This window comes from Nerophis lumbriciformis, linkage group LG01 (assembly GCF_033978685.3).
Source record: "Nerophis lumbriciformis linkage group LG01, RoL_Nlum_v2.1, whole genome shotgun sequence".
NCBI lineage: Eukaryota > Metazoa > Chordata > Actinopteri > Syngnathiformes > Syngnathidae > Nerophis > Nerophis lumbriciformis.
Genome location: NC_084548.2, coordinates 27,223,528 through 27,250,935, shown reverse-complemented (window position 1 = coordinate 27,250,935; position 27,408 = coordinate 27,223,528). Strand labels below are relative to the sequence as shown.

General features: G+C 39.5%; 2 protein-coding genes across 5 annotated transcripts in view; both read right to left on the bottom strand.

The window, feature by feature from the left end:
- Positions 1 to 5,774: 5,774 nt before the first annotated feature.
- Positions 5,775 to 21,702, bottom strand: LOC133613254 (glucagon-1-like). 2 transcript variants are annotated; one of them, XM_061970649.1, is made up of 6 exons: positions 21,470 to 21,702; positions 19,692 to 19,789; positions 19,488 to 19,616; positions 9,954 to 10,070; positions 6,115 to 6,261; positions 5,775 to 6,016 (listed from the first exon to the last, which is right to left on the bottom strand). In XM_061970649.1, exons 2-6 carry the CDS (start codon positions 19,778 to 19,780, stop codon positions 5,995 to 5,997), a joined length of 504 nt encoding a protein of 167 aa, XP_061826633.1. In that variant the 5' UTR covers positions 19,781 to 19,789; positions 21,470 to 21,702; the 3' UTR covers positions 5,775 to 5,994. The 2 variants fall into 2 exon arrangements, with proteins under 2 accessions (XP_061826633.1, XP_061826641.1); XM_061970657.1 differs by having other exon boundaries at positions 19,488 to 19,611.
- A 3,823-nt stretch (positions 21,703 to 25,525) lies between these two features.
- The window catches only part of LOC133617958 (dipeptidyl peptidase 4-like), a 42,472-nt gene continuing 40,589 nt past the window's right edge, over positions 25,526 to 27,408 (bottom strand). The window contains exons 24-25 of one of the 3 annotated variants that reach the window (XM_061978399.2): positions 27,147 to 27,220; positions 25,526 to 27,077 (exon numbers count right to left, since the gene is read on the bottom strand). In XM_061978399.2, the coding sequence (XP_061834383.1) occupies positions 26,985 to 27,077; positions 27,147 to 27,220 (167 nt within the window). In that variant the 3' untranslated portion in view covers positions 25,526 to 26,984. The remainder of the gene's footprint in view (positions 27,078 to 27,146; positions 27,221 to 27,408) is intronic. The other 2 variants (XM_061978380.2, XM_061978390.2) reach the window with 2 other exon arrangements.

Below are 27,408 nucleotides of genomic sequence, written 5' to 3'. Positions count from 1 at the left end.
CTGTCGTAGCATAGCTTTCGTCGGTAAAGTGTGCGGAACAAACGACTGACCATTTTCGTCGGCTTTCCCCACACCCTCGTATTTTGAACAAATTGCGTCCAATTTCTTGACACTTTCGCATCTTTGGGCCACTGTGCAACTTGAATCCGTCCCTGTTCGTGTTGTTACACCCTCCGACAACACACCGACGAGGCTTAATGTCTCCAATGTACGGAAAACAGTCGAAAAAACGGAAAATAACAGAGCTGATTTCATTCGGTGTTTGTAATGTGTTAGAGAAAATGGCGGATTGCTTCCCGATGTGACAAATGTGTCAAAGAGCGAATAATAGAAAGGCGTTTAATTCGCCAAAATTCACCCATTTGGAGTTCGAAAATCGGTTAAAAAAATATATGGTCTTTTTTCTGCAACATCAAGGTATATATTGACACTTACATAGGTCTGGTGATAATGTTCCCCTTTAATCTAGCTTGAAGCAAACGGCTGTAAAGTAATATTTGAGTTTCCAATCATTTCTACAACTCTTATTTTTTGTGATAGAGTGATTGGAGCACATACTTGTTGGTCACAAAAAACATTCATGAAGTTTGCTTCTTTTATGACTTTATTATCGGTCTACTGAAAATGTGACCAAATCTGCTGGGTCAAAAATATACATACAGCAACATACATTATTAATTTTGGTGATGTAGAAAAGTTACAATCAAATCAAATTGGCTTCATGGCATGGCCTCTTAACTTCATGTGAGCGATTATGATTGACGACACTCGTTGACTTCTCTGAGCCCATTTAAATAGGGCTCATGTGATGCAGTCATTAGACTCGGTTACAAACGCGACAATGGGAAAGTCAAAGGAACTCAGATCTGAAAAAACGAATCATTGACTTGAACAAGTCAGGAAAGTCACTTGGAGCCATTTCAAAGCAGCTTAAGTTCCCAAGAGCAACTGTGCAGACAATTGTTCGTAAGTATAAAGTGCATGGCACAGTTTTGTCACTGCCACGATCAGGAAAAAAACGCAAGCTATCACCTGCTGCTGAGAGAAAATTGGTCAGGATGATCAAGAGTCAACCGAGAACCACCAAAAAGCAGGTCTGCAATGAATTGGAAGCTGCTGGAACACAGATGTAAGTGTCTACAGTCAAGCGTGTTTTGCATGGCCATGGACTGAGAGGCTACCATGCAAGAAAGAAACCCTTGCTCCAGAAGCGACACCTTAAGGCTCGTCTAAAGTTTGCTGCTGATCACATGGACAAAGATAAGACCTTCTGGAGGAAAGTTCTGCGGTCAGATGAAACAAAAATTTAGCAGTTTGGCCATAATACCTAGCAATATGTTTGGAGGAGAAAAGGTGAGACCTTTAATCCCAGGAACACCAGACCTGACGTCAAGCATGGTGGTGGTAGTATTATGCTCTGGGCCTGTTTTGCTGTCAATGGAACTGGTGCTTTACAGAGAGTAAATGGGATGAATTACCTCCAAATTCTTCAGGACAACCTACAATCATCAGCTCGGAGGTTGGGTCTTGGGCGCAGTTGGGTGTTCCAACAGGACAATGACCCCAAACACACGTCAAAAGTGGTAAAGGAATGGCTAAATCAGGCTAGAATTAAGGTTTTAGAATGGCCTTCCCAAATTCCTGACTTAAACCCCATTGAGAACATGTGGACAATGCTGAAGAAACAAGTACATGTCGGAAAACCAACAAATTTAGCTGAACTGCACCAATTTTGCCAGAAGCTTGTGGATGGCTACCAAAAACGCCTTATTGCAGTGAAACTTGTCAAGGGACATGTAACCAAATATTAACATTGCTGTATGTATACTTTTGACCCAGCAGATTTGGTCACATTTTCAGTAGACCCATAATAAATTCATAAAAGAACCAAACTTCATGAATGTTTTTTGTGACCAACAAGTATGTGCTCCAATCACTCTATCACAAAAAAGTAAGACTTGTAGAAATTATTGGAAACTCAAAACAGCCATGACATTATGTTCTTTACAAGTGTATGTAAACTTTTGACCACGACTGTATATACAGTATATATATATATATATGCATATATATATATATATATATATATATATATATATATATATATATATATATGTATACTGTGTATATATATATATATATATATATATGTATACTGTGTATATATATATATATATATATATATATATATATATATATATATATATATATATATATATATATATATATATATATGTATACTGTGTATATATATATATATATATATATATATATATATATATATATATATATATATATATATATATATTTATATATATATATACTCCGGCTTCCTCCCACCTCCAAAGACATGCACCTGGGGATAGGTTGATTGGCAACACTAAATTGGCCCTAGTGTGTGGATGTGAGTGTGAATGTTGTCTGCCTATCTGTGTTGGCCCTGTGATGAGGTGGCGACTTGTCCAGGGTGTACCCCGCCTTCCGCCCGATTGTAGCTGAGATAGGTTCCAGCGCCCCCCGCGACACCGAAGGGACTAAGCGGTAGAAAATGGATGGATGGATATATATATATATATATATATACATAGTCGAGGTTACTGTGGTTTATCCGTTATACAGTGCTCAATACCGGGGTAGAGCGGAATATACGTTAGGTCAGGAAAAAACACAGAGGCTATTTCCTCCCTACAAGCCTGTTCTACGGGTTTCCCTGCTCTTCAGGGGATTTTTCCATCTTTAAATGCACTGAGCAACCCTTTTTATGTGCATTTTTTAAAGAAACATGGTTTAGGGCTCAAAGGTTTCAGTTTCAGAGGGTGAAAAAAGGGCTGCACTTGGACCTTCCTGGGGTATACTGTATGTTTCATCTCAGAATAAACATCAATCATATCATATTTAGCCCACATTTAGTTTGGCTTCTGTGTGTCAGATATTGTGTAAAATCATGACAATTTCTTCCTACAATGACAAAAAGGCTAACTATTTAAAATAAATATGACTCCTATTATTCCACCTTTAAACCTCATGTGTCTTATGTCTTATACGGGATCCTCTTTGATATTCCTAACAGATCAATTATGTTTTATTGTTTAATATATCCTTTTACTATGTTCATTTTTCTGACTATTCTTCATATCTAGCACTTTACACAGCAACAAAGCAACAGATAGTGTAACGCAAGTATGAGGAAACCATGGCCCATTAGGCTTTTAATTCTGATCCACCCAACTTTCCCAAATTATTATTTTTCTCCAATTCCAAAGCTGTTGCTGTACACGGGATTTGAAACGCTTGTAGAGTGTGATTAAAGATGGAGAGGCAAGTTTAGAATGACACAAGTTCTACAGAGAACTTATATTTTATCTGACTTTTGCGTGTTTTTTGACACTTAGAACTAACACTAGACAAAGGTATTGGGACACGTAGGACTACCACCAGCGTGACCCCACTATGCAGAAAAGGTAGGTAATGTGCGGGTAATTGTATGTTGTATGGGTGAAAGAAAGAAGCACCAGTGTGACCCCAGGATGCAGGGAAGGTAGGTAATGTGCAGGTAAAGGTATGTTGAATGGGTAAAGGCAGGAAACACCAGCAAAAGGCGGGCCCGACCAACGCTGCTTGCAGCTTTAATTTACTGTTGCTTTTTGTGGTTTTGCATTTTTGTTTTTGATTGGCATCATGTGGAGCACTTAGTGTATTACATAAAGTTAATTCAAGGAGGGATGCAATCATCTGAATGATGAATTCTACTATGTAGTAAATACTCCTCCATCAGAGAAATACCAGTTCACACACTCTTTCAAGTTGTATTGTTCATAGTTGAAATTGTTAATCCCAAATTATTTACACGTCTGTTCTGTGTGTCCTATTCAGTAAAAACGTGTATTCTGTTGTTTGGAGTGATTAGTCATGATACGCTGGTCAAATGCAGGGCTGGAACACATAAAAACTGACGCATGTTCAAAATAGGCAGTAGTCCCGTAAAAAGGTGAAATATAAGTACTCAGAAAAGTACCGTATTTTCCAGACCATAAGGCGCACCTGATTATAAGGCGCACTGCAGATGAATGGTCTATTTTCGATCTTTTTCATAGATAAGGCGCACTGGATTATAGGGCGCATTAAAGGAGCCATATTATTATTATTGTTTTTCTAAATTGAAAACCCTTCCTTGTGGTCTACATAACATGTAATGGTGATTCTTTGGTCAAAATGTTGCATAGATTATGTTTTACAGATTATCTTCAAGTCGCTTTCTGACAGTCGCTTCCGGATGTGCCGTTTTGGGGGCAGTCTTATTTACGTGGCTCACCTTCGACAGCGTCTTTTCTCCGTCATCTTTGTTGTAGCGGTGTAGCGTGCAAGGACGTGTGTGGAAGAAGTGTCAACAGATGGAGCTAACTGTTTTAATGACATTCAGACTTTACTTAAATTAATAACGGAGCAGCATCTCCTCATCTGGAAACAACAACAATGTCAAAAATGTGTCCCGTGAAGAACCGTCCGAACCAAAACTCTCTAATAACTAAAGTTCCTTGGGTGAATAATGTAAATTCACTACACCGGCAGTTTTTAGCGCTTTCATGGCAAGTTTACTCACAGTTATAAGAACCTTACGCTACTTTATATTAGAAATGGCAACAGTGGAGGATGAATGTCCCATAACAAGAAGATAGAGAAAAAGAAGAAGCTTATCGACTACAAAAGCGGATGCGCACAATTTTTCAGGACTTATGCAGATCCCAAATACAGATCAGCAGGTACCAGAAGGAAAGAAAAGTTGCTTTTGCATAACATCGCAAAACAAAACGCCAGATAATATGTCTTACCTTATACACACACCATAATAATACTTGTATGTTGAAGCACAGTACAATCCACCAAGCGGCTTCTGAACCTACCAACGTTGTACTAAAACATTTTGATAGATATTTGAGCGCCGTGTGTAATGTTCTATATTTTCAATGGAACATATACAATGTTGGTGTTATTTACTTGACTCATATTTGTTTTGTTTAGTTATGTTCTGTTAGTTTTGGACTCCCTTAGTTCCTGTTTTGTGCACTTCTGGGTTTGTTTTGGTTACCATGGGTACTAATTGCTTTCACCTGCCTCTGCTTAGTGTTCCGCACGTTCACCTGCTGCCGAGCACTAATCAGAGAGCTATTTATTCACCTCTCTCGCCACACTCGTTCTGGCTTCTTTGTTTGCAACAAGTTGGTTATTTTTGTGATTCTTGATTCTTGTTCCTGCGCTAAGCTTCGCCATAGCTTCCCATGCTATCGGCCCGCTTTTCTGTTTATTCTTGTTTTTGTCTGCTTGTATCTACAGTGCATGATTTATGAGAAATAAATCATCTCCTAACTTCACGTTTTCTTCCGTAGTTGTCCATTCTGCATCTGGGAGGAACGACCCCGCATAAAGATGCGACCCCAACGTGACAATATTGCCCTCCTATTGCAGTCTACACGTATCTCTTATGTTTGACTGCCATCTACTGGTCACACTTATCATTTCACCATGTACCAAATAAAATAGCTTTGAGGTCGGTAAGCACAACCAGAATTATTCCGTACCTTAGGCGCACCGGGTTATAAGGCCCACTGTCGAGTTTTGAGGGAAAAAAAAAATTAAGTGCGCCTTATCGTCCGGAAAATATGGTACATGTGTTTTTACTTGTCATTGTGAATGGTGCAAAGCTTTTCTTGTGTATATGTAGAAGTACTGCAAACGCACAATGGGAAAAAACTTTATTTTACTTTTCAACACTGTGATTGTTTTCTATACCTGAGTTTTTTCTTGGTGTTTCATTTCTTTTAAAATTGTTTCATCTTTTATACACAAGACAATAATTTAAATGTAAACAAAAAAACAAATGGAAGAGTTTGCATTTTTTTTGTATGGCTTCCTGTTCCTCGTATTTGTGTTCTTGCACGGTCCTGAATGTCTCCTCAATGGTCCACTTGTCTCCTCGTTGGTCCACTTCTCTCCTTGCTAGTCCACTTGTCTCCTCTTCCTGCAGCACACACAACATCATTCTTTGAATAATGCCATCTTTTTCTTTGTAGATGCAGTATTTGTGCTCCTTATTTTGGATCACATTCAAGCATTTACCTCTCCCCTGAAGGCTTGGAGGTCATGACCCACAGTAAATACTCCTTGGCCGCCATAGAGTCCAAGACTTTGTTCACGTCGCTGGTGAAGCTTCCGTCCACGTGCCTTCTCCGGCTTAATCCCTGATCCTGCCTCTGGACGTCATATCTGGGTACATGCACACCAAGGAAACCATTATGGCTCCATTACGACCCATTGGGCATCCAGATTTGCTCCCGTGAGCAAATCTCATGTTTATTTTTATTTTAAGCTTTGGGCTTGGATTTAGTTTCGGGTTAGGGGGCTTGGGTTGCAGCCACTACTTCGGTGACTCGTAATTATTTTTATTTTTTATTTTATTTGATGCTTGCTGAAGTAATAACCAACACATTTTTAACAGTAAGATATGACTTTTAAGTTTGTTTATACGTTTCTTTTCTTATTGACAAACCCATCCATCCATCCATCTTCTTCCGCTTATCCGAGGTGGGGTGACGGGGGCAGCAGCCTAAGCAGGGAAGCCCAGACTTCCCTCTCCCCAGCCACTTCGTCCAGCTCCTCCCGGGGGATCTCGAGGCGTTCCCAGGCCAGCCGGGAGAGATAGTCTTCCCAACGTGTCCTGGGTCTTCCCCATGGCCTCCTACCGGTCGGACGTGCCCGAAACACCTCCCGAGGGAGGCGTTCGGGTGGCATCCTGACCAGATGCCCGAACCACCTCATCTGGCTCCTCTCGATGTGGAGGAGCAGCGGCTTTACTTTGAGCTCCCCCAGGATCGCAGAGCTTCTCACCCTATCTCTAAGGGAGAGCCCCGCCACCCGGCAGACGAAACTCATTTCGGCCGCTTGAACTCGTGATCTTGTCCTTTCGGTCATAACCCAAAGCTCATGACCATAGGTGAGGATGGGAACGTAGATCGACCGGTTAATTGAGAGCTTTGCCTTCCGGCTCAGCTCCTTCTTCACCACAACGGATCGATACAGCGTCCGCATTACTGAAGACGCCGCACTGATCCGCCTGTGGATCTCACGATCCATTCTTCCCTCACTCGTGAACAAGACTCCGAAGTACTTGTACTCCTCTACTTGGGGTAAGATCTCCTCCCCAACCCGGAGATTGCACTCCACCCTTTTCCGGGCGAGAACCATGGACTCGGACTTGGAGGTGCTGATTCTCATCCCAGTCGCTTCACACTCGGCTGCGAACCGATCCAGTGAGAGCTGAAGATCCTGGCCAGATGAAACCATCAGGACCACATCCTCTGCAAATAGCAGAGACCTAATCCTGCAGCCACCAAACCAGCACACCAAAATGAAAGATGGCATTTCAATACAAATATTTCAATCATATATTGTAGGGATGGGAATCTTACAATAACTCATGACTCAATTCCGATTCTTAGGGTGATGTTTCGACTCAGAGCCGTTTTCAATTCAACACCATTGTGGATTCAGACCGATTCTCACAATATATTACCGTATTTTTCGGACTATAAGTCGCAGTTTTTTTCATAGTTTGGCCGGGCTCCAGCGCGACTTATATATGTTTTTTTCCTTCTTTATTATGCATTTTCGGCAGGTGCGACTTATACTCCGAAAAATACGGTATTTGGTTTAAAGAAAAGATCATTAAAAACCTTTTCAAAACAGGTTACAAGCTTGTCTTCTGAGTAAGCGCAGAGATGACCTAAAAACGTCTTTTATTAATTCATCTTTTTTTCTAATCTATTCTTGAAAATTATAAATCGATTCAGAATCTGAAAAAAAAAAAGAATCGCATTTGGGAATCAAGAATAAATTGTTTTGGAGCGTCCCTGTTACGTAGTCACTTAAAACTGGTGCTGATGTAGCGGCTTTGCTTTGTATGTTTGAGCTTGTTGGTTGAGAAGTAAGTGTGCTCGCCACGAGGCACTCTTTAGTGCACTTTAACATCCGAATGACTTTGGAGCTTCTATTTTTTTTCATGTGAGTACAGTAGATGGCCCAAACTACTAATTTCATGCTAAATAAGCTCATGTTTAGCTTCTGCTCTGAAACAAGTCTCAATTGGTGCGTACTTACCTACGCTTATTCTTTTGAGTGCATCAGTGCATTCAAAGTACAGAAAAATGCAGCGCACTGTCAGTGCCTGGATGTTGCACTCAAAAAGCTTACAATGGTGGTTGCAATTTTCCGTTAAAAGGAGAGACGATGGAGGTAAATATTTGATTGGCATTTGCGGTAAGTGCGCATGGACAGTTTTGACTTCAGGATAGCACTACATGGTCTATTTGTACTCTGTAAGTACGCAGTGTACAAGGCAGTGGTGTGCCGTCAGGGCCAGCAAGGCCTTCTCGGCTAGCCTAACATAACCAGAAATCATGATCATAATTAAAGATAAAAGTATTTTTTTTATTTACTTTCCCTAAATATCTAACAAGATTCATATTCATATGCTCCTTCCAGTGCTGTTGTTTTTAGGTTATAGAGTTTGCATCCAATCAGAATTCAGCTAGCTTATGTTGCCATGCTGTACCAAATCTGCTCGAGGCCTTCAGAATCAACAACGCGGACGTCTGTGCACTGTCAGCGAACGAACACACGTGGTTGATAGACAACTGCCATAGCCAATCAGATCACGAATTGTTGTCAGTGAGGCTTTCTTGATGGCCTCACGTTGTGATTCACAAGTTACGAAAACAGGAAGTGGCACCGGAGCCATACGAGCCATAGGAAGCCACAGAAAACTCAACGGTACTCACAAAGAAGGAGAGCAACATGTTGATTAGGTGGCAGGTATATATTTGCAAGGCCATTTTCAAGAAGGGTATTTAAGAGAAACTATGTCTTGTGAGACGAGGCCAGCCAACACGGGACGCTATCCCGGCGGTCAAATGGTTTGCCCGTGTCTTTTCACACAAATCAACCGACTACGACCAACTAACTCCGACGAGTGGTACCACTGGCTTATACGGGCGTCGAATGGGTCCTACAAATTGTGAGTTCAAGTATTTTATTTCTTAATTTTTTCATGTTTCATTTGTTTTATACAATCCTTTTAGCCTACTCAGTGGCCTAGTGGTTAGAGTGTCCGCCCTGAGATCGGTAGGTTGTGAGTCATACGAAAGACTATAAAAATGTGACCCATTACCTCCCTGCTTGGCACTCAGCATCAAGGGTTGGAATTGGGGGTTAAATCACCAAAAATGACTGCTCCCCTCACCTCCCAGGAGGTGATCAAGGGGATGGGTCAAATGCAGAGGACACATTTCACCACACCTAGTGTGTGTGTGACAATCATTGGTACTTTAACTTTAACTTTTAATTTTGACAGTACCACGTAAGATATGTTTTAATTGTCGAAGCGGGTTTATTGAATGTTAAATGCGCGGAAAAATAGACCGTTTTGTACACTGTTGAGGGGGTTTCAATGCGCAGTAGTGTGCAAGTGTGTTTCTGTATAGTATCTTCAGCCTTGTCCATATGGTGACATCAATTACGGTATTTTGAGAGGTGAAGTCGGACTAAGTGGGACATCACTGAAGGCCTAAGTGAGAAACGCACGGCCCGCCACTGATACACGGTATACTTATTAAAGAGTACTGAGGGAAGTATTCTATTTGAAACACAGCTCGATCTATTGATGCGGCGTTAAACTTATTTGACGCTAAGATGTAGAGCTCACCCTTGTTTTGTTAGTGCTGTGAAATACAACTTGTCGGCTTGCTCTCACTCCACTCAGCACGTTCATGTGGTTTATTGTTGCACCAGGAAGTAAAAGCTACATCAAGTTCAAAGGTCAAAGAGGGTGGGGTGGGCGGGGGGTCAGGACAAAGCAGCTGAGCCGTTGAGGAGCGCTAAGAAGAAGCAGGAAGTTCCCCTACTCTCTTCGGATCTGTCCCGACATGAGCCCGGCCACAAAGTCTTTGACGGCCTGCTCACTCTGGTACGCGCTGACGTCGCTGGTGTAGGTGCCCTCGGCGTGGCGCTTGTCCGTGGCGCTGGAAATAAGATGAGAATAACCGTGAGGACAAGCTCAAGGGGTTAGTTGACAGCTGTTGTGTTTTGAAGCTTGTTTCCACCGGAGAGAATTTTGACAAACAATGTAGTTGGCGTAAACCGCCAAACACTGACACCGACAGTTGAGTCCTGATGGTTCTTCTTCAACAATTTGGTGTCCGAGTCTGAAAAGGAGTGTAAGTCATCCAATGGGATTTGCTAAATTTGCATGTAATTATCTGCATAAAGTCAGTGTTCAAAAACAAGAAAAAAAAAAAAAAAAAATTTGGGGTATTTTATTTGAACTAAACAAAATTATCTGCCAATAGAACAAGAAAATTCAGCTGGTCAAGACTTTTCAAAACAAGTAAAATTAGCTAACCTCAATGAACCCAAAAATACCTTAAAATAAGTATATTCTCACTAATAACAAGTACACTTTTCTTGGTAGAAAAAAAATATGTTGAAAAATATTCTTAAATTAAGTAAATGCTAGTGCCATTATCTTGACATAATGATATGCGCTCGGCATCATGATTTTTTTTTTCATGCTTGAAGTAAGAAATTATTACTTTAAAAAAGTAGTTTTATACTTGTGAGTGTTGATGACACAGCTTTGCATCAGTTGATATTCTTTTTTCAAGCATGTTTTACTCAATATAGGTCATAACATCTCAGCTACAAGCTGTAATATCTTACTGAGATCATTTAGGACCAAAACTCTTAAAACAAGTAAAACACTCTAACATAAAATCTGCTTAGTTAGAATAATTATCTTATCAGACAGAAAATAAGCAAATGTAACCCTTATTTGAGATATTTAATCTTACTTAGATTTCAGTTTTTGCAGTGAACCTGCTCCTGGTTTAGGATGTTTTGTGTTTTTTAGTTTAGAAAATCCTGTTAAAGCATGTAGTCCGAGTTTAACTATAAGGCACGTTTAATAACTTAAATTGTGTAAATCCGAAAAGGGTTGCTAATTATGAATGTTATGAAATAGTTCTTACCTACATAGCATGAGATAAAGTCACTATAGAAGTGCTTTAGTCTTTAGTCGTCTTAATGCCATCTCGCTAGGTAATGGCATGCTAACATTTAGCTAGCTATGTATCATAAAATAAAATAACTAATGATATGCTCTCAAACGTCCAGTGATTGGTGGTAGCATGCTAACTGTTAGCATTTCTTCATTTAAAAAATTGTTTATACCTACATTATTTGATATGCAAAATAACTATGATATTGCACATTAGCACTTTCAGCACTATCTTTTCAGGTACTAAAATGCTAACTGTTGCCATTTCAGCCATTTTATCCATTTGAAATTCCATGGCTTGATGTAATAAACTATAGAATTGCCATAACACTTTATGTAGGCTGACCATACGTCCTCTTTATCTTTCTGCATGCGCACGCCTTCACAGTTTGTTTTGTTTTTAACCCCTTCTTAACCCTGGACGTACATTGAAAATACACGCAACCCTAACTCAAAATGCCGGACATTTGAGGCATTTAAGAAACCCCACCCGGACAATAACCTCAAATCTTCTCTCGGACCTCTCATTCCTGGTGGCTTCGTGGTAGCATGCTAACCATAACTGTTGCTATTTTCTTTATTTGCATACTTACATGGCATGAAGAGGACATGTCCTCTTTTGCGGGACTGTCCGAGGTGTCCGGGTGGGGTTTCTTAAATGCCTCAAATGTCCGGCATTTTGAGTTAGGGTTGCGTGTATTTTCAATGTACGTCCAGGGTTAAGAAGGGGTTAAAAACAAAACAAACTGTGAAGGCGTGCGCATGCAGAAACATTCGTGAGGGAGGGGCAGAGACAGAGAGCGAGAGAGCTAGTGAGTGGAGAGACGGACATTAAAACAAGAAATGCGGAAACGTAAATGCAACTTCACGGATGATTTGCGGAAAAGTATTTGTGGTTTCGTCCTGGCCGTGACACATGGAAAGCAGAATGCACTGTGTGCAAAGCAGGAACGTATGTATCTGTGGCAAATAAAGGGGCTTGAAGATCTACAAGCCCATATCGACACTACAAAGCACAAAACGGCTGTGAAGGGCTAGAGCTCGTCTGCTGTTTTTTGTTTAAATTTAATTAACTTGTTTTGAGGCATTATTTATGTTTAGATTATATACAAGAGGTTATTTTGAATATTTCTACCTCTGCACTTTTTTCCAAAACTGTGAATGTTACAGAATATAAGTGTGACTTATTTTGTTATACTGTCAACCAGTGTTGCCGTTAACGCACTTTTTGTGTCTTTTTAACGCATTGAAATCAGAAAGGACGCAGATTTTGATTTTTGATTTTGTTTTTTACCATTTGCGGCCCACAGCTAATGTTTTAAAGGCCCACGGCACATTCTAAAAATACTAATAAAATGAACAAAAACATAACAAAAGTGAAAGAAAAAAGCTTACAGGTGAAATGTAATTTAGAAACAGTTGCAATGATGACTAATAAAACAAAGCTCTATTTTTCTTTCTTTCAAACGGTCATTGGAGGTCAATGTTATTATGAATTATTGACCTATCCAAGGTTCCGATTACTTCACATCAAATACTCCACTTTGAAAACTATTTTCGGTGGAAGATTTTGCATATTCTGTGTGTTTGCCATAAAAAAACAGTTTTGTTTCACAAAAAAGGGCGGAAAACAAACAAACAAAAAAACAACATAAAAAAAACTAAAACATTTTGAAATGAGGAATAGATCTGAAGTTGATGTAGACTCCAGAGATTTAAGCGTTAAATATAAAATGTATGTATGCCCTGGCACAGCATTATCATCATTTCATGACCCAAGCAACTTTTTACACTTTTATACTGAAATAAATACACCTACAACTTATTAAATAAAAATATAGAAAAAACTACCAGCAGCGGTAAAGTTTAGATCCATGAAGGAAAGAAGAAAGTGAATGAATGTTTATAACTGAATACATTTACATATGCTTACACATTTGTTTTCTTTTGTATTATTTTTTTAAATGAATTAAGTAACGTTTATGACAACCTTTTTCCAAAACAAAAAATATAGAATGTGAGATATAACAGGATAATGCATACATTTGTCATTTGTTTTCAAAACGCTTACAAAAAAGTGGGACCCCAAAAATGTACTGTGGGACCCCATGTTTATGACTTGATGGGGTCCCTGGGACCCCATTTTGAAAATTCCTAGCGCCAACACTGCTGTCAACAGAGGAGGAAAAATGCTTTATTTAAATAAATATATTTTTTATAAAGCAAGTTCGAGTATCATTGGCAAATGTTCACCTACCACGCATATATGTCCTCTTTTTGGGATTTCAGAATATGGTCAGCCTACTTTATGTACTTAATGCTCTCTGACTAAGTTCTAGCATGTTACCTGTTAGCATGCTACCGTAAATTTGACTTAGCATGATGGCTTTTGAACTCCCTTATTATGTTTAGTACTTGGGACTTTTTACTAAATGCTTGTATGTCCCTATTATAATGTTAGCATTTTATGTTATAGAGAGCTATAGATCTTCTCTCGGACCTCTCATTCCTGGTGGCTTCGTGGTAGCATGCTAACCATAACTGTTGCTATTTTCTTTATTTGCATACTTACATGGCATGAAGTAAAACAATTAACTATTGTACCTTAACATTTATAGTGCTACCCTTTAAGATACTAGCTTGCTAACTGTTGGTATTTTAGCCCTTTTAATCATTTGAAATGGTAGCTATATTCCTTTATGTTCCGTAAAATCACTGTAAAACTGTGTTAGCACTTTCAGTACTTAGCACTATCTTGCTAGGTGCTAATATACTAGCAGTTAGCATTGCAAGATATACAACAGAGCTGTCCAAAGTCTGGTCCAGAAGCCATGTGTGGCACACAGCTCGTTTGGAACATTCTAAAAATACCATTTCAAAAAAATAAACACAAAAAATGAAATAAAAGAGCAAACAGGTGTAACGTAACAACAAAATGTTGAAATGTCGATGCTAGTAACACAAAGCTGATTTACAGGATTTTTCTAGTATTGGTTTTGAAAATTAAAAAGTTCCTTTGATTTTTCAGTGTGTGGCTAGGGTGACCAGGTGTCCGGATTTAGGCCGGACAGTCCGGATTTTTAATGCCCTGTCCGGCGTCCGGCGCAGCTTCAAGCCGGACACGTATTTGTCCTCCTTTTTGAGGCACATAGGTTTGAAGAGCGGAGTTTTTTCATTTTTGCTGGGCTGCAGCGCAATAGCCAATCAAAGACCGTAAAAAATGCCCCCAACGCAGTAACGTATCAAATGATTGGCTAAGAGCTGTGTCGGATACAAATCTGCTTATCATTGGTTAAAAAAGTAAACAAGGGTCCATGTGTTGCTGCGGCAGAAAGTTAGCATCATGCCAAAACGCAAGACCTCGTTTAATTCTGAATGGATAAAAGAGCACAAATTTATAACGAAAAGCAGTCGAGACTCATTCCATGGCTTCTGCACACTTTGTCGATGTGATGTCGACGTAAGTAGTCAGGGGAAAGCTGCAATTGAACGGCATGCGAGTACGGATAAACATAAAAGTAATAAACGTGCGGCAGGTACCTCTTCAATGAGGACATTTTTTCATGAAGTTTCGTCGCCCCTGGATGACAAGATAACCGCTGCGGAGCTGTGCAAGGTGTACCATGCTGTAAAGCAGTGGTTCTCAAATGGTACCCTGGGGGTATGTAATGTAATGTAAGTTCATAAACTGAACATCAAATCAAGTAGGCTATTCCATTCATTATCATAAAGCCAGAGTTTCCCCCATGCCATGATGGTTTGACCCTCACTAAAATGTCTGTCAAAAAGAACTGTGAAAAGAAATGCAACAATGCAATATTCAGTCTTGACAGCTAGATTTTTTGTAGACATGTTCCATAAATATTGATGTTAAAGATTTCTTTTTTTGTGAAGAAATGTTTAGAATTAAGTTCCTGAATCCAGGTGGATCTCTATTACAATCCCCAAAGAGGGCACTTTAAGTTGATTACTTCTATGTGTAGAAATCTTTATTTATAATTGAATCACTTGTTTATTTTTCAACAAGTTTTTAGTTATTGTATATATTGTTTTCCAAATAGTTCAAGAAAGACCACTACAAATGAGCAATATTTTGCACTGTTATACAATTTAATAAATCAGAAACTGATGACATAGTGCTGTATTTTACTTCTTTATCTCTTTTTTTCAACCAAAAATGCTTTGCTCTGATTAGAGGGTACTTGAATTAAAAAAATGTTCACAGGGGGTACATCACTGAAAAAAGGTTGAGAACCACTGCTGTAAAGCATCACCAGTCCTACAGAAGTTTAGACTGCGGCATGAAAGTGGACCGGGAGATTTTCAGTGACTATCCCACAGCTAAAGGGATGGCCTGTGGCCGAACAAAAGCCAAGGCATTGTGCGAGAACGTCATCGCTCACTATTCAGTACAGGAACATACCGACTACATAAAAGAAAACAACCTACCCTTTTCCGTGGCAACCAACGCCTCAAATAAAGGAACAAACAAGTGTTTTCCCATTGTGGTAAGGTATTTTCACTTTGATGAAGGCATCCAACATGTCCTGTTGGATTTTTATAGCGACAGCAACGAAACGTCAGAAGCCATAACAAACCAGCTGCTGGCAAAACTTGAGATGTCTGGCTTAGAGGTGAAAAACATGTCTGCATATGCAGCAGACAATGCCAGTGTCAATTGTGGCAAACATAACAGTGTATCAGAAGCTGAAACTGAGCCAAAAAGATGGGCTCCCTGTAAACTGTTTGGCCCTTATTCTGCATAACGCAACCAGATATGCAGCAAGCAGCCTTGATGTTGATGTGGAACATTTTTTGTGGCATTTTTTTAAAATTATATATGTTAACTGCATTTAAGTCCGCACGTTATGCTTTGTGGCACTCTGCACTTGAAAAGATTCATCTCAGTGGTCACTTTTTGAACACCACAATGTATTGAATAAATACAAATACTGTTAACAAACACTTGACTTTAATATTTTTTCCTATTCAGCCACACAAACATCATCTTTAAACTACTCAAAATTGTACTATAAATAAGAGTACCGGTATACCAGAGTCCTATGTACACCATAGTAATTTATTGATATGGCGCATAATGTCCTCCTTTTTGGTGTCATGGAAATGGTCACCCTATGTGTGGCTCGTATGTATAATATGATAATAATAAAGTATGATAATATGATACACTTTTAGCATTTTAAACATTCAGTATTAAATTGCATAATTGACATGACATAATGTAAAATGACTATAAAAAACAGCTTTTGCATATTTGGTACTGGGTGCTTCTAGCTAGGTGCTAGCATGTTCACAGTTAGCATGTTAACATTTTCTGATACAAAACAACTACAGATATGCCATAAAATTTCTGGTTCTTAGTGCTGTCTTACTTGGTGGTAGCATGCTAACTCTTAGCATTTACAGTTTTCTTATTTGAAATGGTGTACTGTGTACTGGCATGGTATTAAAATGTCGAAAGAACTACTATACCATATCACTTTTGCTACTTAGTTCTATCTTTTTAAGTGTGGCATGCAAACTTTGTATAAGTATATACAATTACCAGCATTTATACACATTTTAATTAGTATATTTCTAAAAAAACAACAACTAAAAACTGCCTTAGCACTTTCAGTAGGCCTATTTAGTACAGTGGTTCTTAACCTGGGTTCGATTGAAACCTAGGGGTTCGGTGAGTCGGCCTCAGGGGTTCGGCAGAGCCTCCGACGCGGAGGTCAAGACACGCCCGACTCATCGTGTAAATCAAAACTTCTCCCTGTCGGCTATTATGGATACCCCCAAACAATGTTCCCTCTAATTTTCCATATGTGTGAGCAAACGCAAAATCTCCTTGAGCATTCAGTGGAGCACATGTGAGCGACGTCAGACCTGCAGCACACCTGTCCCAAACCTGGCTAAATAATAAGTTCAATGTTTTATTATTGTAATCAAATGACAGCAGTAATTTCCATGACATTATTTTCTAATATAAGTGTTTTGGCCCACTTACAATGACTATAACATATTGTTTTTCATGAGCTGTGTACTAGTATTATATGTCTGAGTGGGGGTCCTGCTTTGGAAATAATTTGTACCCCTTTCAGATATCACATTTTGTTCCCACTAAAACATTCACATGTTGCACAATGAGATGTAAACATGGGATCATGTGTACATTCCTGTAACTTTGTTTGTAAAATATACTTTTATTAGTATTTCTTTAATATAATAACATCATTTTATGATTACGGTTCGGGTTTGGTGGATGCGCATATGAAACTGGTGGGGTTCGGTACCTCTAACGTAATCATGCCAACTGTTTCCTGATCTTGAATTGCATAATAATAATAATAATAATACTATTTGCATGGCCGGATGTAACTTTGAAACAGCTTTAGATCATTTGTTGCTTGCTAATTGCTAGAGTGTTAACAGTATTGTATTGTTTGTGACTTTTATGGGCTGCCGAAAGTATCTACCTATCTATTCATCCATCCATCCATCTATCTACCTACATGTCTGTCTGTCTTATTCTAACTGTTACAGTCTAGTTTGGAGTTAGCATTCTAACTATATATGTCCGCTTTAAAATATAATATCGGAAAATATTGGTATAGTTTTTTTTTGTTTTTGTTTTTTTTAATTTTCTTTTTTTTTTATTAAATCAACATAAAAACACAAGATACACTTACAATTAGTGCACCAACCCAAAAAACCTCCCTCCCCCATTTACACTCATTTACACTCATTCACACAAAAGGGTTGTTTCTTTCTGTTATTAATATTCTGGTTCCTACATTATACATCAATATATATCAATACAGTCTGCAAGGGATACAGTCCGTAAGCACACATGATTGTTCGTGCTATTGGACCACTAATAGTACTAACCTTTAACAGTTAATTTTACTCATTTTCATTAATTACTAGTTTCTATGTAACTGTTTTTATATTGTTTTACTTTCCGTTTTATTCAAGAAAATGTTTTTAATCTATTTATCTTATTTTATTTTATTATTATTTTTAAAAAGGACCCTATCTTCACCATACCTGGTTGTCCAAATTGGGCATAAATATGTGTTAATTCCATGACTGTATATATCGGTATCGGTTGATATCGGTATCGGTAATTAAAGAGTTGGACAATATCGGCAAAAAGCCATTATCGGACATCCCTGACTCTAACATGCTAACAGCATGTTTGCATTAATTTGAAGTTGTGTATAGGCCTACCTACATTGCATTGCATGACGTAAAATCAATTAAAAGTTACTGTACTTTCGCACTTTTGATACTTACTTTTTCTATATGTTAGCGTGTAAAATATTTAGCCATTCTAAACATTTAAAATAATATATTTCTTATGTTGTGAAGTAAATTAACTTTGTTGTACGGGTTCTCTCCAGGTGTGACAAGTGCCGATAACGATATGTGGCACAGTGGGCCTGATTTACTAAAGACTTGTGTGTACTAAAACATGTGCAAACTTGATAGCACACGCAGAACAGATCTACTAAAGTTGTGCAAAGCGGATTGCGTCTGTTAAGTGAGCAGAATAATGCGTGCAAATCAATTATGCGCCTCTGTCTTAATTAACATGCAAAATATATGCTGATCGTCGGAACGCCCACGATACAAGGAGGAGAAAATGCAAATATGATCATTTAGCACACGCAGCCTGATTTACAAAACTAGAAAAGTGATTGTGGAACCAAGTCTGCATTTTTATTTAACACGTCTGAAAAGTATGTGCAAACTGACAGGATCAGTGCACAGAATCCTCTGTTCTATGTGTGTGTGTTAACATTTTGGACGGTCAGAAATACAAATATCAGACATATCTTCTATTTAGCCACATCATTGTATAAACTTATAGCCGCTTTTTCTTTTTTTTTCCATGTTGTTCATCTTTTTTTTTAAATGAAATATATCACTATAATATATCTACATGAAAAGACGTCTTTCATTTGCGTTGGTTGGTCAGTTCACAGCCTCGCACACAGAATTACGTGTCAGTGTGCATAATGTTTCTGTTGTCTAGATTGCGATTCAGAAAAAGTGTTACAGATTATAGATGTGTTGAACACATGGAACACACAGGTAGGAGCAAGATAATATGAATGTACAGAAAATGATCTTCTCCGTGGTTAAAGCCTTGTATGCCCGCAAAATCCTCATTTAAATAAGGCGGTCTTTACCACTTTTCAATTGCACACGCAGTCTTAGTAAATCACACGCTACACACCCATAGTACACGCTATTTTATATTTTGCACACGCTGTTAAGCGCGTGGTATTTGGATCTTAGTAAATCAGGCCCTTCGTCAACCGATGTATTGGCACATCAGCAGCAGCCATCAGTTGTTCAAACGACCACTAACCCGCTCCGCTTGTTGTTCATCAGCCACCGAACAAAGTCCTGGGCTTTCCGGTCTTGGAGATATTTGCTGTAGTCGTTTGAGAACGTTCCCTCCGAGTGTCTTCTCACTAAAGCATCGTCCATATCTGAGCTTGAAGAGGAAAGAACATGTTCTTTACATTAGAACCCAACCAGAAATCACAGAATGTCCGCTTCTGAGTTTTACCTTGAAGTGTCTTGCAGAGGAACCTGCCAGCCGCTGTGGACGCAGCTGAGGACAACTAGGAGGCCGGCCATGGAGCGAATGCTAATCATTGCTGGAACCTGAACCACAGAACCACACTGTTACTGCAGAATGCAACTGAAATATGCTGGTAAACACCAGATGACAGATGATGGTAATGTTCATGTTGATACTGAGTCTATGGATACACATCCTTCATAATCTTGTTACTAATATAACAGTCATTATTCTACTGATACACATCCTTCATAATCTTGTTACTAATATGACAGTCATTATCAAACTGACACACATCCTTCATAATCTTAGTTTTGTGCTGAGGGATTAATGGAACAATTATTGAAACTGACATTTAGAGCTTTTAACCAACATAAAACCGTCTATTATTTCACTTTTCTCTCCCAACTCTCACTGAGTTGAAAGTACTACACGATCAGCCTGCACCCAAAAGGAATTATTTGGCTACAATAAGGGTGTTGTTGACCCGATTGGGCTGTAGTAGCTAGAAGTGAAAAGTGAATTATATTTATATAGCGGTTTTTCTAGGGATGTCCGATAATGGCTTTTTGCCGATATCCGATATTCCGATATTGTCCAACTCTGTAATTACCGATACCGATATCAACCGATACCGATATCAACCGATATATACAGTCGTGGAATTAACACATTATTATGCCTAATTTGGACAACCAGGTATGGTGAAGATAAGGTACTTTTTAAAAAAATTAATAAAATAAAATAAGATAAATAAATTAAAAACATTTTTTTGAATAAAAAAGAAAGTAAAACAATATAAAAACAGTTACATAGAGACTAGTAATTAATGAAAATTAGTCAAATTAACTGTTAAAGTTTAGTACTATTAGTAGACCAGCAGCACGCACAATCATGTGTGCTTACGGACTGTATCCCTTGCAGACTGTATTGATCTATATTGATATATAATGTAGGAACCAGAATATTAATAACAGAAAGAAACAACCCTTTTGTGTGAATGAGTGTAAATGGGGGAGGGAGGTTTTTTGGGTTGGTGCACTAATTGTAAGTGTATCTTGTGTTTTTCATGTTGATTTAATAAAAAATAAAATAAAATTTAAAAAATTTAAAAAACAATACCGATAATTTCCGATATTACATTTTAACGCATTTATCGACATCTCTAGTTTTTTCTCTAGAGGCTCTGAGCGCTTTACATTGTGAATTTTCTGCATTTTTAAACCACATTTATACCAGCGTTGATGGCACTGGGAGAAAGTTGGGTGAAGTGTCTGCCCAAGGACACAGCGGCAGTAACTAGGATGGTAGAAGCTGAATTCAAACCAGGAACCCTCAAATTTCTGTCCGGCTGTTCTACCATCTGAGCCTTTATACTGTTTGATACCAACAGCATGTGACATGAGAAAGTAATTGTATATTTAGTAGATGACAGTAGACTACAATGATTGATAAAGAGAAGAGCGACAACTCTTGTTGGTTGTAAGACTTACTGTCAAATGATTGTTTTTACGTATTCATTTACTCTGCTAATTGATGCTTTATCTTTTTGATTTAAAGTTATGAACCTAACCTGACAAGCTCCTCCTGTAAGTAGAGGAGGTGTGAAATAAATCTAAGAAAATCTACTTGGGTTGAGATGATAAAGCATTCATCTACCATGGCATCTTTTTCAAGTTCAGGCATGAAAAAGCAGAAAAGAAGTTGACACATGCACAGTAAGTACGATAGTTCAAGGTAAGTCAAGAAAAATGCCACCTCACCTTTTTCCTTATTGCTTTCAGAAGAATGTTCTAGTTCCTGGACTACTAACCCTGTTTTTGCCGTCCACTCTTAAATACCAGAGGATGCATTTGCTCAGGTAGTCCGGTTCGCCTCCTCAATCCGCCCTACCGATTACTTTCGAGCCATTAGCCAAGTCACTCCGCCACAATCATTGGACAACAAGAGCAATTGGTGCGTGACACCAGCTGCTGTGCCGGTGCGAAGTTCAAACAAACTTAATACTCATCCTGGCAAACAGCAGGAAGCAATGCTTTAATGGGCTACTGTGACATCACCGTGTGTGTCATCATCATCATCATCATACGCACAAGGAGTCTGAATTTTAGTTTCCCTTACGATTAATTTTTTAAAACACAGGCAACATGACAAGTTATTTTGCTTCAGTGAGCAGCATTAAACTGTTTGATGTAAAATCATTTGGCATTGTAAGGACAGTTTTAGTTACACTGCGGGACCTCTCAAAGTGGTATTATTGTTTTGGAGCAAAACAAGGTCGGCTTCGGACGTGAATAAAAAGGTCATTTTATAAAGTTTTTGTATATGCTAGCCATATAATTAGCATGGAAAAATAATAAATGATTTCAAACAATACAAATCATTTTTCCCATTAAACCTATTTCTTTTAAATATATTCAACAATTGTAAAGCTTTGATAGAGCGTCAAATATTCAAATTTTAGTCTTAAAATCGTCATGGAAAGTTTGACATGACTTATTTGTCACAAAGGCAAAATGCTAATGTGACACTCAATAAATGTATGATGTAAATGATCAAACAACATTTGTTCCACACACTAAAAAGTGTCAAGTCTTTTTCAAGTGGTGAGTACATCCATCCATCCATTTTCTTCCACTTATCCGGGGTCGGGTCACGGGGGCAGTAGCAAAGCCCAGACATCCCTCTCCCCAGCCACTTCGTCCAGCTCCTCCCGCGGGATCCCAGGGCGTTCCCAGGCCAGCCGGGAGACATAGTCTTCTTAACGTGTCCTGAGTCTTCCCCATTGCCTCCTACCGGTCGGACGTGCCATAAACACCTCCCCAGGGAGACGTCTGGGTGGCATCGTAATCAGATGTCCGAACCACCTCATCTGGCTCCTGGAGGAGCAGCGGCTTTACTTTGAGCTCCTCCCGGATGACAGAGCTTCTCACCCTATCTCTAAGGGAGAGCCCTGCCAATCGACGGAGGAAACTAATTGTGTCCGCTTCTACCCGTGATCTTGTCCTTTCGGTCATAACCCAAAGCTCATGAACATAGGTGAGGATGGGAACATAGATTGACCGGTAAATTAAGAACTTTGCCTTCCTGCTCAACTCCTTCTTTTCCACAACAGTTCGATACAGTGTCCGCATTACTGAAGATGCCGCACCGATCTGCCTGATGATCTCACAATCCACTCTTTCCTCACTCGTGAACAAGACTCCCACTTGGGGCAAGATCTCTACCCCAACCCAGAGATGGCACTCCACCCTATTCTGGGCAAGAACCATGGACTGCTGATTCTCATCCCAGTCGCTTCACACTCAGCTGCGAACCAATCCAGTGAGAGCTGAAGATCCTGGCCAGATGAAGCCACCGATACCACATCATCTGCAAAAAGCAGAGACCTAATCCTGTAGCAACCAAACCTGATCCCTTCAACGCCCTGACTGAACCTAGATATTCTGTCCATAATAGTTATGAACAGAACCGGCAACAAAGGGCAGCCCTGGGGAAGTCTAACCCTCACTGAAAACGGGTCCGACTTACAATGCGGACCAAGGTCTGACACCGATCATACAGGGAGCGGACCGCCACAATCAGACGGTCCAATACCCCATACTATCTGAGCACTCCCCACAGAACTTCCTGAAGGACACAGTCGAATGCCTTCTCCAAGTCCACAAAGCACATGTAGACTGGTTGGGCAAACTCCCATGCACCCTCAAGGATCCTGCCGGGAGTATTGAGCTGGTCCAGAGTTCCACGACGTAAACCACACTGCTCCTCCTGAATCCGAGATACGACTATCCGGCATAGCCTCCTCTCCAATACACCTGAATAGATCTTACCGGGAAGGCTGAGAAGCATGATCCCACAATAGTTGGAACACACCCTCCGGTTCCCCTTCTTAAAGAGAGGAACCATCACCCCGGTCTGCCAATCCAGAGGTACCGCCCCCAATGTCCATGCAATGTTGCAGAGTCTTGTTAACCAAGACAGCCCCACAGCATCCAGAGCCTTAAGGAACTCAGGGCGGATCTCATCCTCCCCCGGGGCTTTGCCACAGAGGAGCTTTTTAACTACCTCGGTAACCTCAGCCCCAGAAATAGGAGAGCCCACCACAGATTCCCCAGGCACTACTTCCACGTGTTGGTGGGATTGAGGAGGTCTTTGAAGTATTACCTCCACCGATCCACAACATCTGCAGTAGAGGTCAGTAGCACACCACCCTCACCATACACAGTGTTAACAGTGCACTGCTTCCCCTTCCTGAGGCGGCGGATGGTGGTCAAGAATTGCTTCGAAGCCGTTCGGAAGTCATTTTCCATGGCTTCCACAAACTCCTCCCATGTCTGAATTTTTGCCTCCGCGACCTCTGAACCAGAACATCGCTTGGCCTGTCTACCTGTACGCTGCCTCCGGAGTCCCATGATCCAAAAGGACTTAATAGGACCCTTTCTTCAGCCTGACGGCATCCCTCACCAGTGGTGTCGACCAGCGGGTTCTAAGATTACCGCCACGACAGCCACCAACCACCTTGCGGCCACAGCTCCAATTGGCCGCCTTGACAATAGAGGTATGGATCATGGTCCACTTGGACTCAATATTCAACGCCTCCCTCGTGACATGTTCAAAGTTCTTCCAGAGGTTGGAATTGAAATAATTGTAGCTACAGTAAGTCCATCCTTTTTCTACCGCTTGTCCTTTTATGGGTGACTGGGTAGGGTTCTACAACTAAATTTTTGTTTCATCTGACCACAGAACATCTTATCTTTGTCCATGTGATGTCAATAGAAACAAAAATTTGGCTGTTTGACCACAATACCCAGCAATGTTTGTAGGAGAAAAGGTGAATACCAGGAACACCATTCCTACCGTCAAGCATGGGGTGGTAGTATTATGCTTTGGGCCTGTTTTGCTGCCAATGCAACTGGTGCTTTACAGAGAGTAAATGGGACAATGAAAAAAGAGGATTACCTCCAAATTCTTCAGGACAACCAAAAATCATCAGCCCGGAGGTTGGGTCTTAAGGCACAAATGGGTGTTCCAACAGAACAATGACCCCAAACACACGTCAAAATTGGTAAAGGAATGGCTAAATCAGGCTAGAATTAAGGTTTTAGAATGGCCTTCCCAAAGTCCTGACATAAACATATGGACAATGCTGAAGAAACAAGTCCATGTCAGAAAACCAACAAATTTAGCTGAACTGCACCAATTTTGTCAAGAAAAGTGATAAAAAATTCAACCAGAAGCTTGCCAGAAATTTGTTGATGGCTACCAAAAGCGTCTTATTGCAGTGAAACTTGCCAAGGGACATGTAACCAAATATTAACATTGCTGTATGTATACTTTTGACCCAGCAGATTTGGTCACATTTTCAGTAGAACCATAATAAATTCATAAAAGAACCCAACTTCATGAATGTTTTTGTGACCAACAAATATGTGCTCCAATCACTCTATCACAAAAAAAATACGAGTTGTAGAAATTATTGGAAACTCAAGACAGCCATGACATTAGATAGATAGATAGATAGTACTTTATTGATTCCTTCAGCAGGGTTCCCTCAGGAAAATTATGTCCTTTACAAGTGTATGTAAATTTTTGACCACGACTGTACAGTATATACAAGGATTAATCAGATTGGAAATCCTGTTTTAACAGCCCAAGTTATATCACTTATGATAGACAAATACACTGACAGAACAGAAAGGACTTCTGGCTGTAAATATACACTTTTATCCTTGATTTCGACTTTTTGCAGTGTGTTTGTGTGGGTTCCCTCCCACGTGTTATGTAAATTGTCCATAGCTGTAAATGTGAATGCTTTGTTTGTTAATGTGTTCGGGGATTAACAGGTGAACAGTGCAGGGTGTACCCCACCCCTCACCTAAAGTCAGCTGGGATATGTTCCAGAACTTCACCTGTGACCCTAAACTGGACAAGCAATAGGAAATGGAAGGATGACTAATGTAACTTTTTACAGCATCTTTATTCAGGTTTTTAGAAATGACAGAAAAAAAAATGAAAAAAAAGACACAAAACTCCACATTTCTATTAAGGCATGTGGGTGGATGTACACCCATTGCCTAAAATACTCTGGTAAAGGTTTCTATGTCTCAAAGTCCTCTGTCCTCCCTCTGGTAACAAAAGTCAGTTTTTCCAGTAGGACATAACTTGTCATGTACTTAATTGACTGGTTAAAGCTTCAAAGTTTTGGAGTGTGTTTAGCCATTGATACTACAATATTGACCACCATTATGTTTATTATTCAACCTCAGCCCTACAACATGTTTCTCGAAAAAATGTATCCAAATATTGTAAATGTTCACCTAGAAGTTGTTGATCTGAAAAAAAGTACATTTGTGTGCATGCTTTTTAGACCAAGTAAAAACTGTGGAATTTAAATGTTTGTCAAATGAAAGAAATGTGAATTTAGATTCAACATGCCCTTTGGAAATATGTGGTTTCAGTGTAAAGTCAATGATACAAACATGTGATTACCCATACAAAGAATGCAGTTATCAAAATAAAATATAGCAACGTTATAACTGACATTTTTACACACCCCATGAAAGAACATTTATTGGTGTTAATCAACTTTTTTTGTCCAAGTTAAGAAAATAAGATATTTCTAACTTGTGTACTTGTTTGACACTAAATAAGACATTTTGTCACAAATGATGAATATTGATATTTTCTAATAACCGTGTGTGTATGGCTGGTTGTGTGCTCTCAATGATAGACATGTCTTTAGAAAGACTCGAGCCAATACAAACCAGATCCTGCCTCCACGTTTCAGATTGTCCAATAGTGTAGTCATAAATTCATCAAGAAGTGACAGGAAGTTAGACTTTAAGGTAAAGCGTCATTGTTTGTGGTAGGAATCGTGTCAGTGTAATGTCCTTTAAAACTGACTTAGAAGCAACGTTGCAAAAAAGTTGTATTTGTAAATTGAGACAACGTTGTCTAACGTTGGTGCTACGTTGTTGGTTGGGAAATTACCAGAATCTAATGTTCAAATCAACATCAGAACCCAACATTGACGGCAGAATCTAATTCAACAAGTTCTCAACGATGTTTCAATGTCTTGTGCTTGCTGGGATGTGAAGTATGTGATTTGCAAAATGTTGCTAAAATTGGTTTTGTTGATCGATATGTAAATGTATAGCATGACTATAGTGATGACTATTCATCATTACCATGACATTATAGACTGAGCCTTGTTGCACATACAGTATACAATCTGCTTCATGCGTGATGTACAGGAGTTGCGTTGATCCGAGGACTTCATGCAAAGCACCTTTGTAGGAAGTGACTCATGTGGGTGTAGACATGCTGATTAGCAGGACCACCCAGCCCGTGGTCCTTGTCAGTGTACCACTGTAGGATGACAATCACATTTTTTAACATACTGCTTTTATTGTGGCCATCATGGTCACGTTTACTCACCATAGCTTCAAAGTCCACCTGCTCTTCTACCAAAGCTTCTGATATCTCAGCTGCTTGCTGGAAATGAACGTTGTCTAAAAAAAAAACATGCTGTTCGTCATTCATTTACTATACTGCTTATTATTACGGTCATGAGGAAGTTTGCGCCAATACCAGCTGACTTCAAGGGAGAGGGTACACCCTAAACTGGTCGCCAGCCAATCCCAGGACAACCACCATTCCAAGTCCAATTCATACCCAAAGTCTTATATAAAGAGCTTGT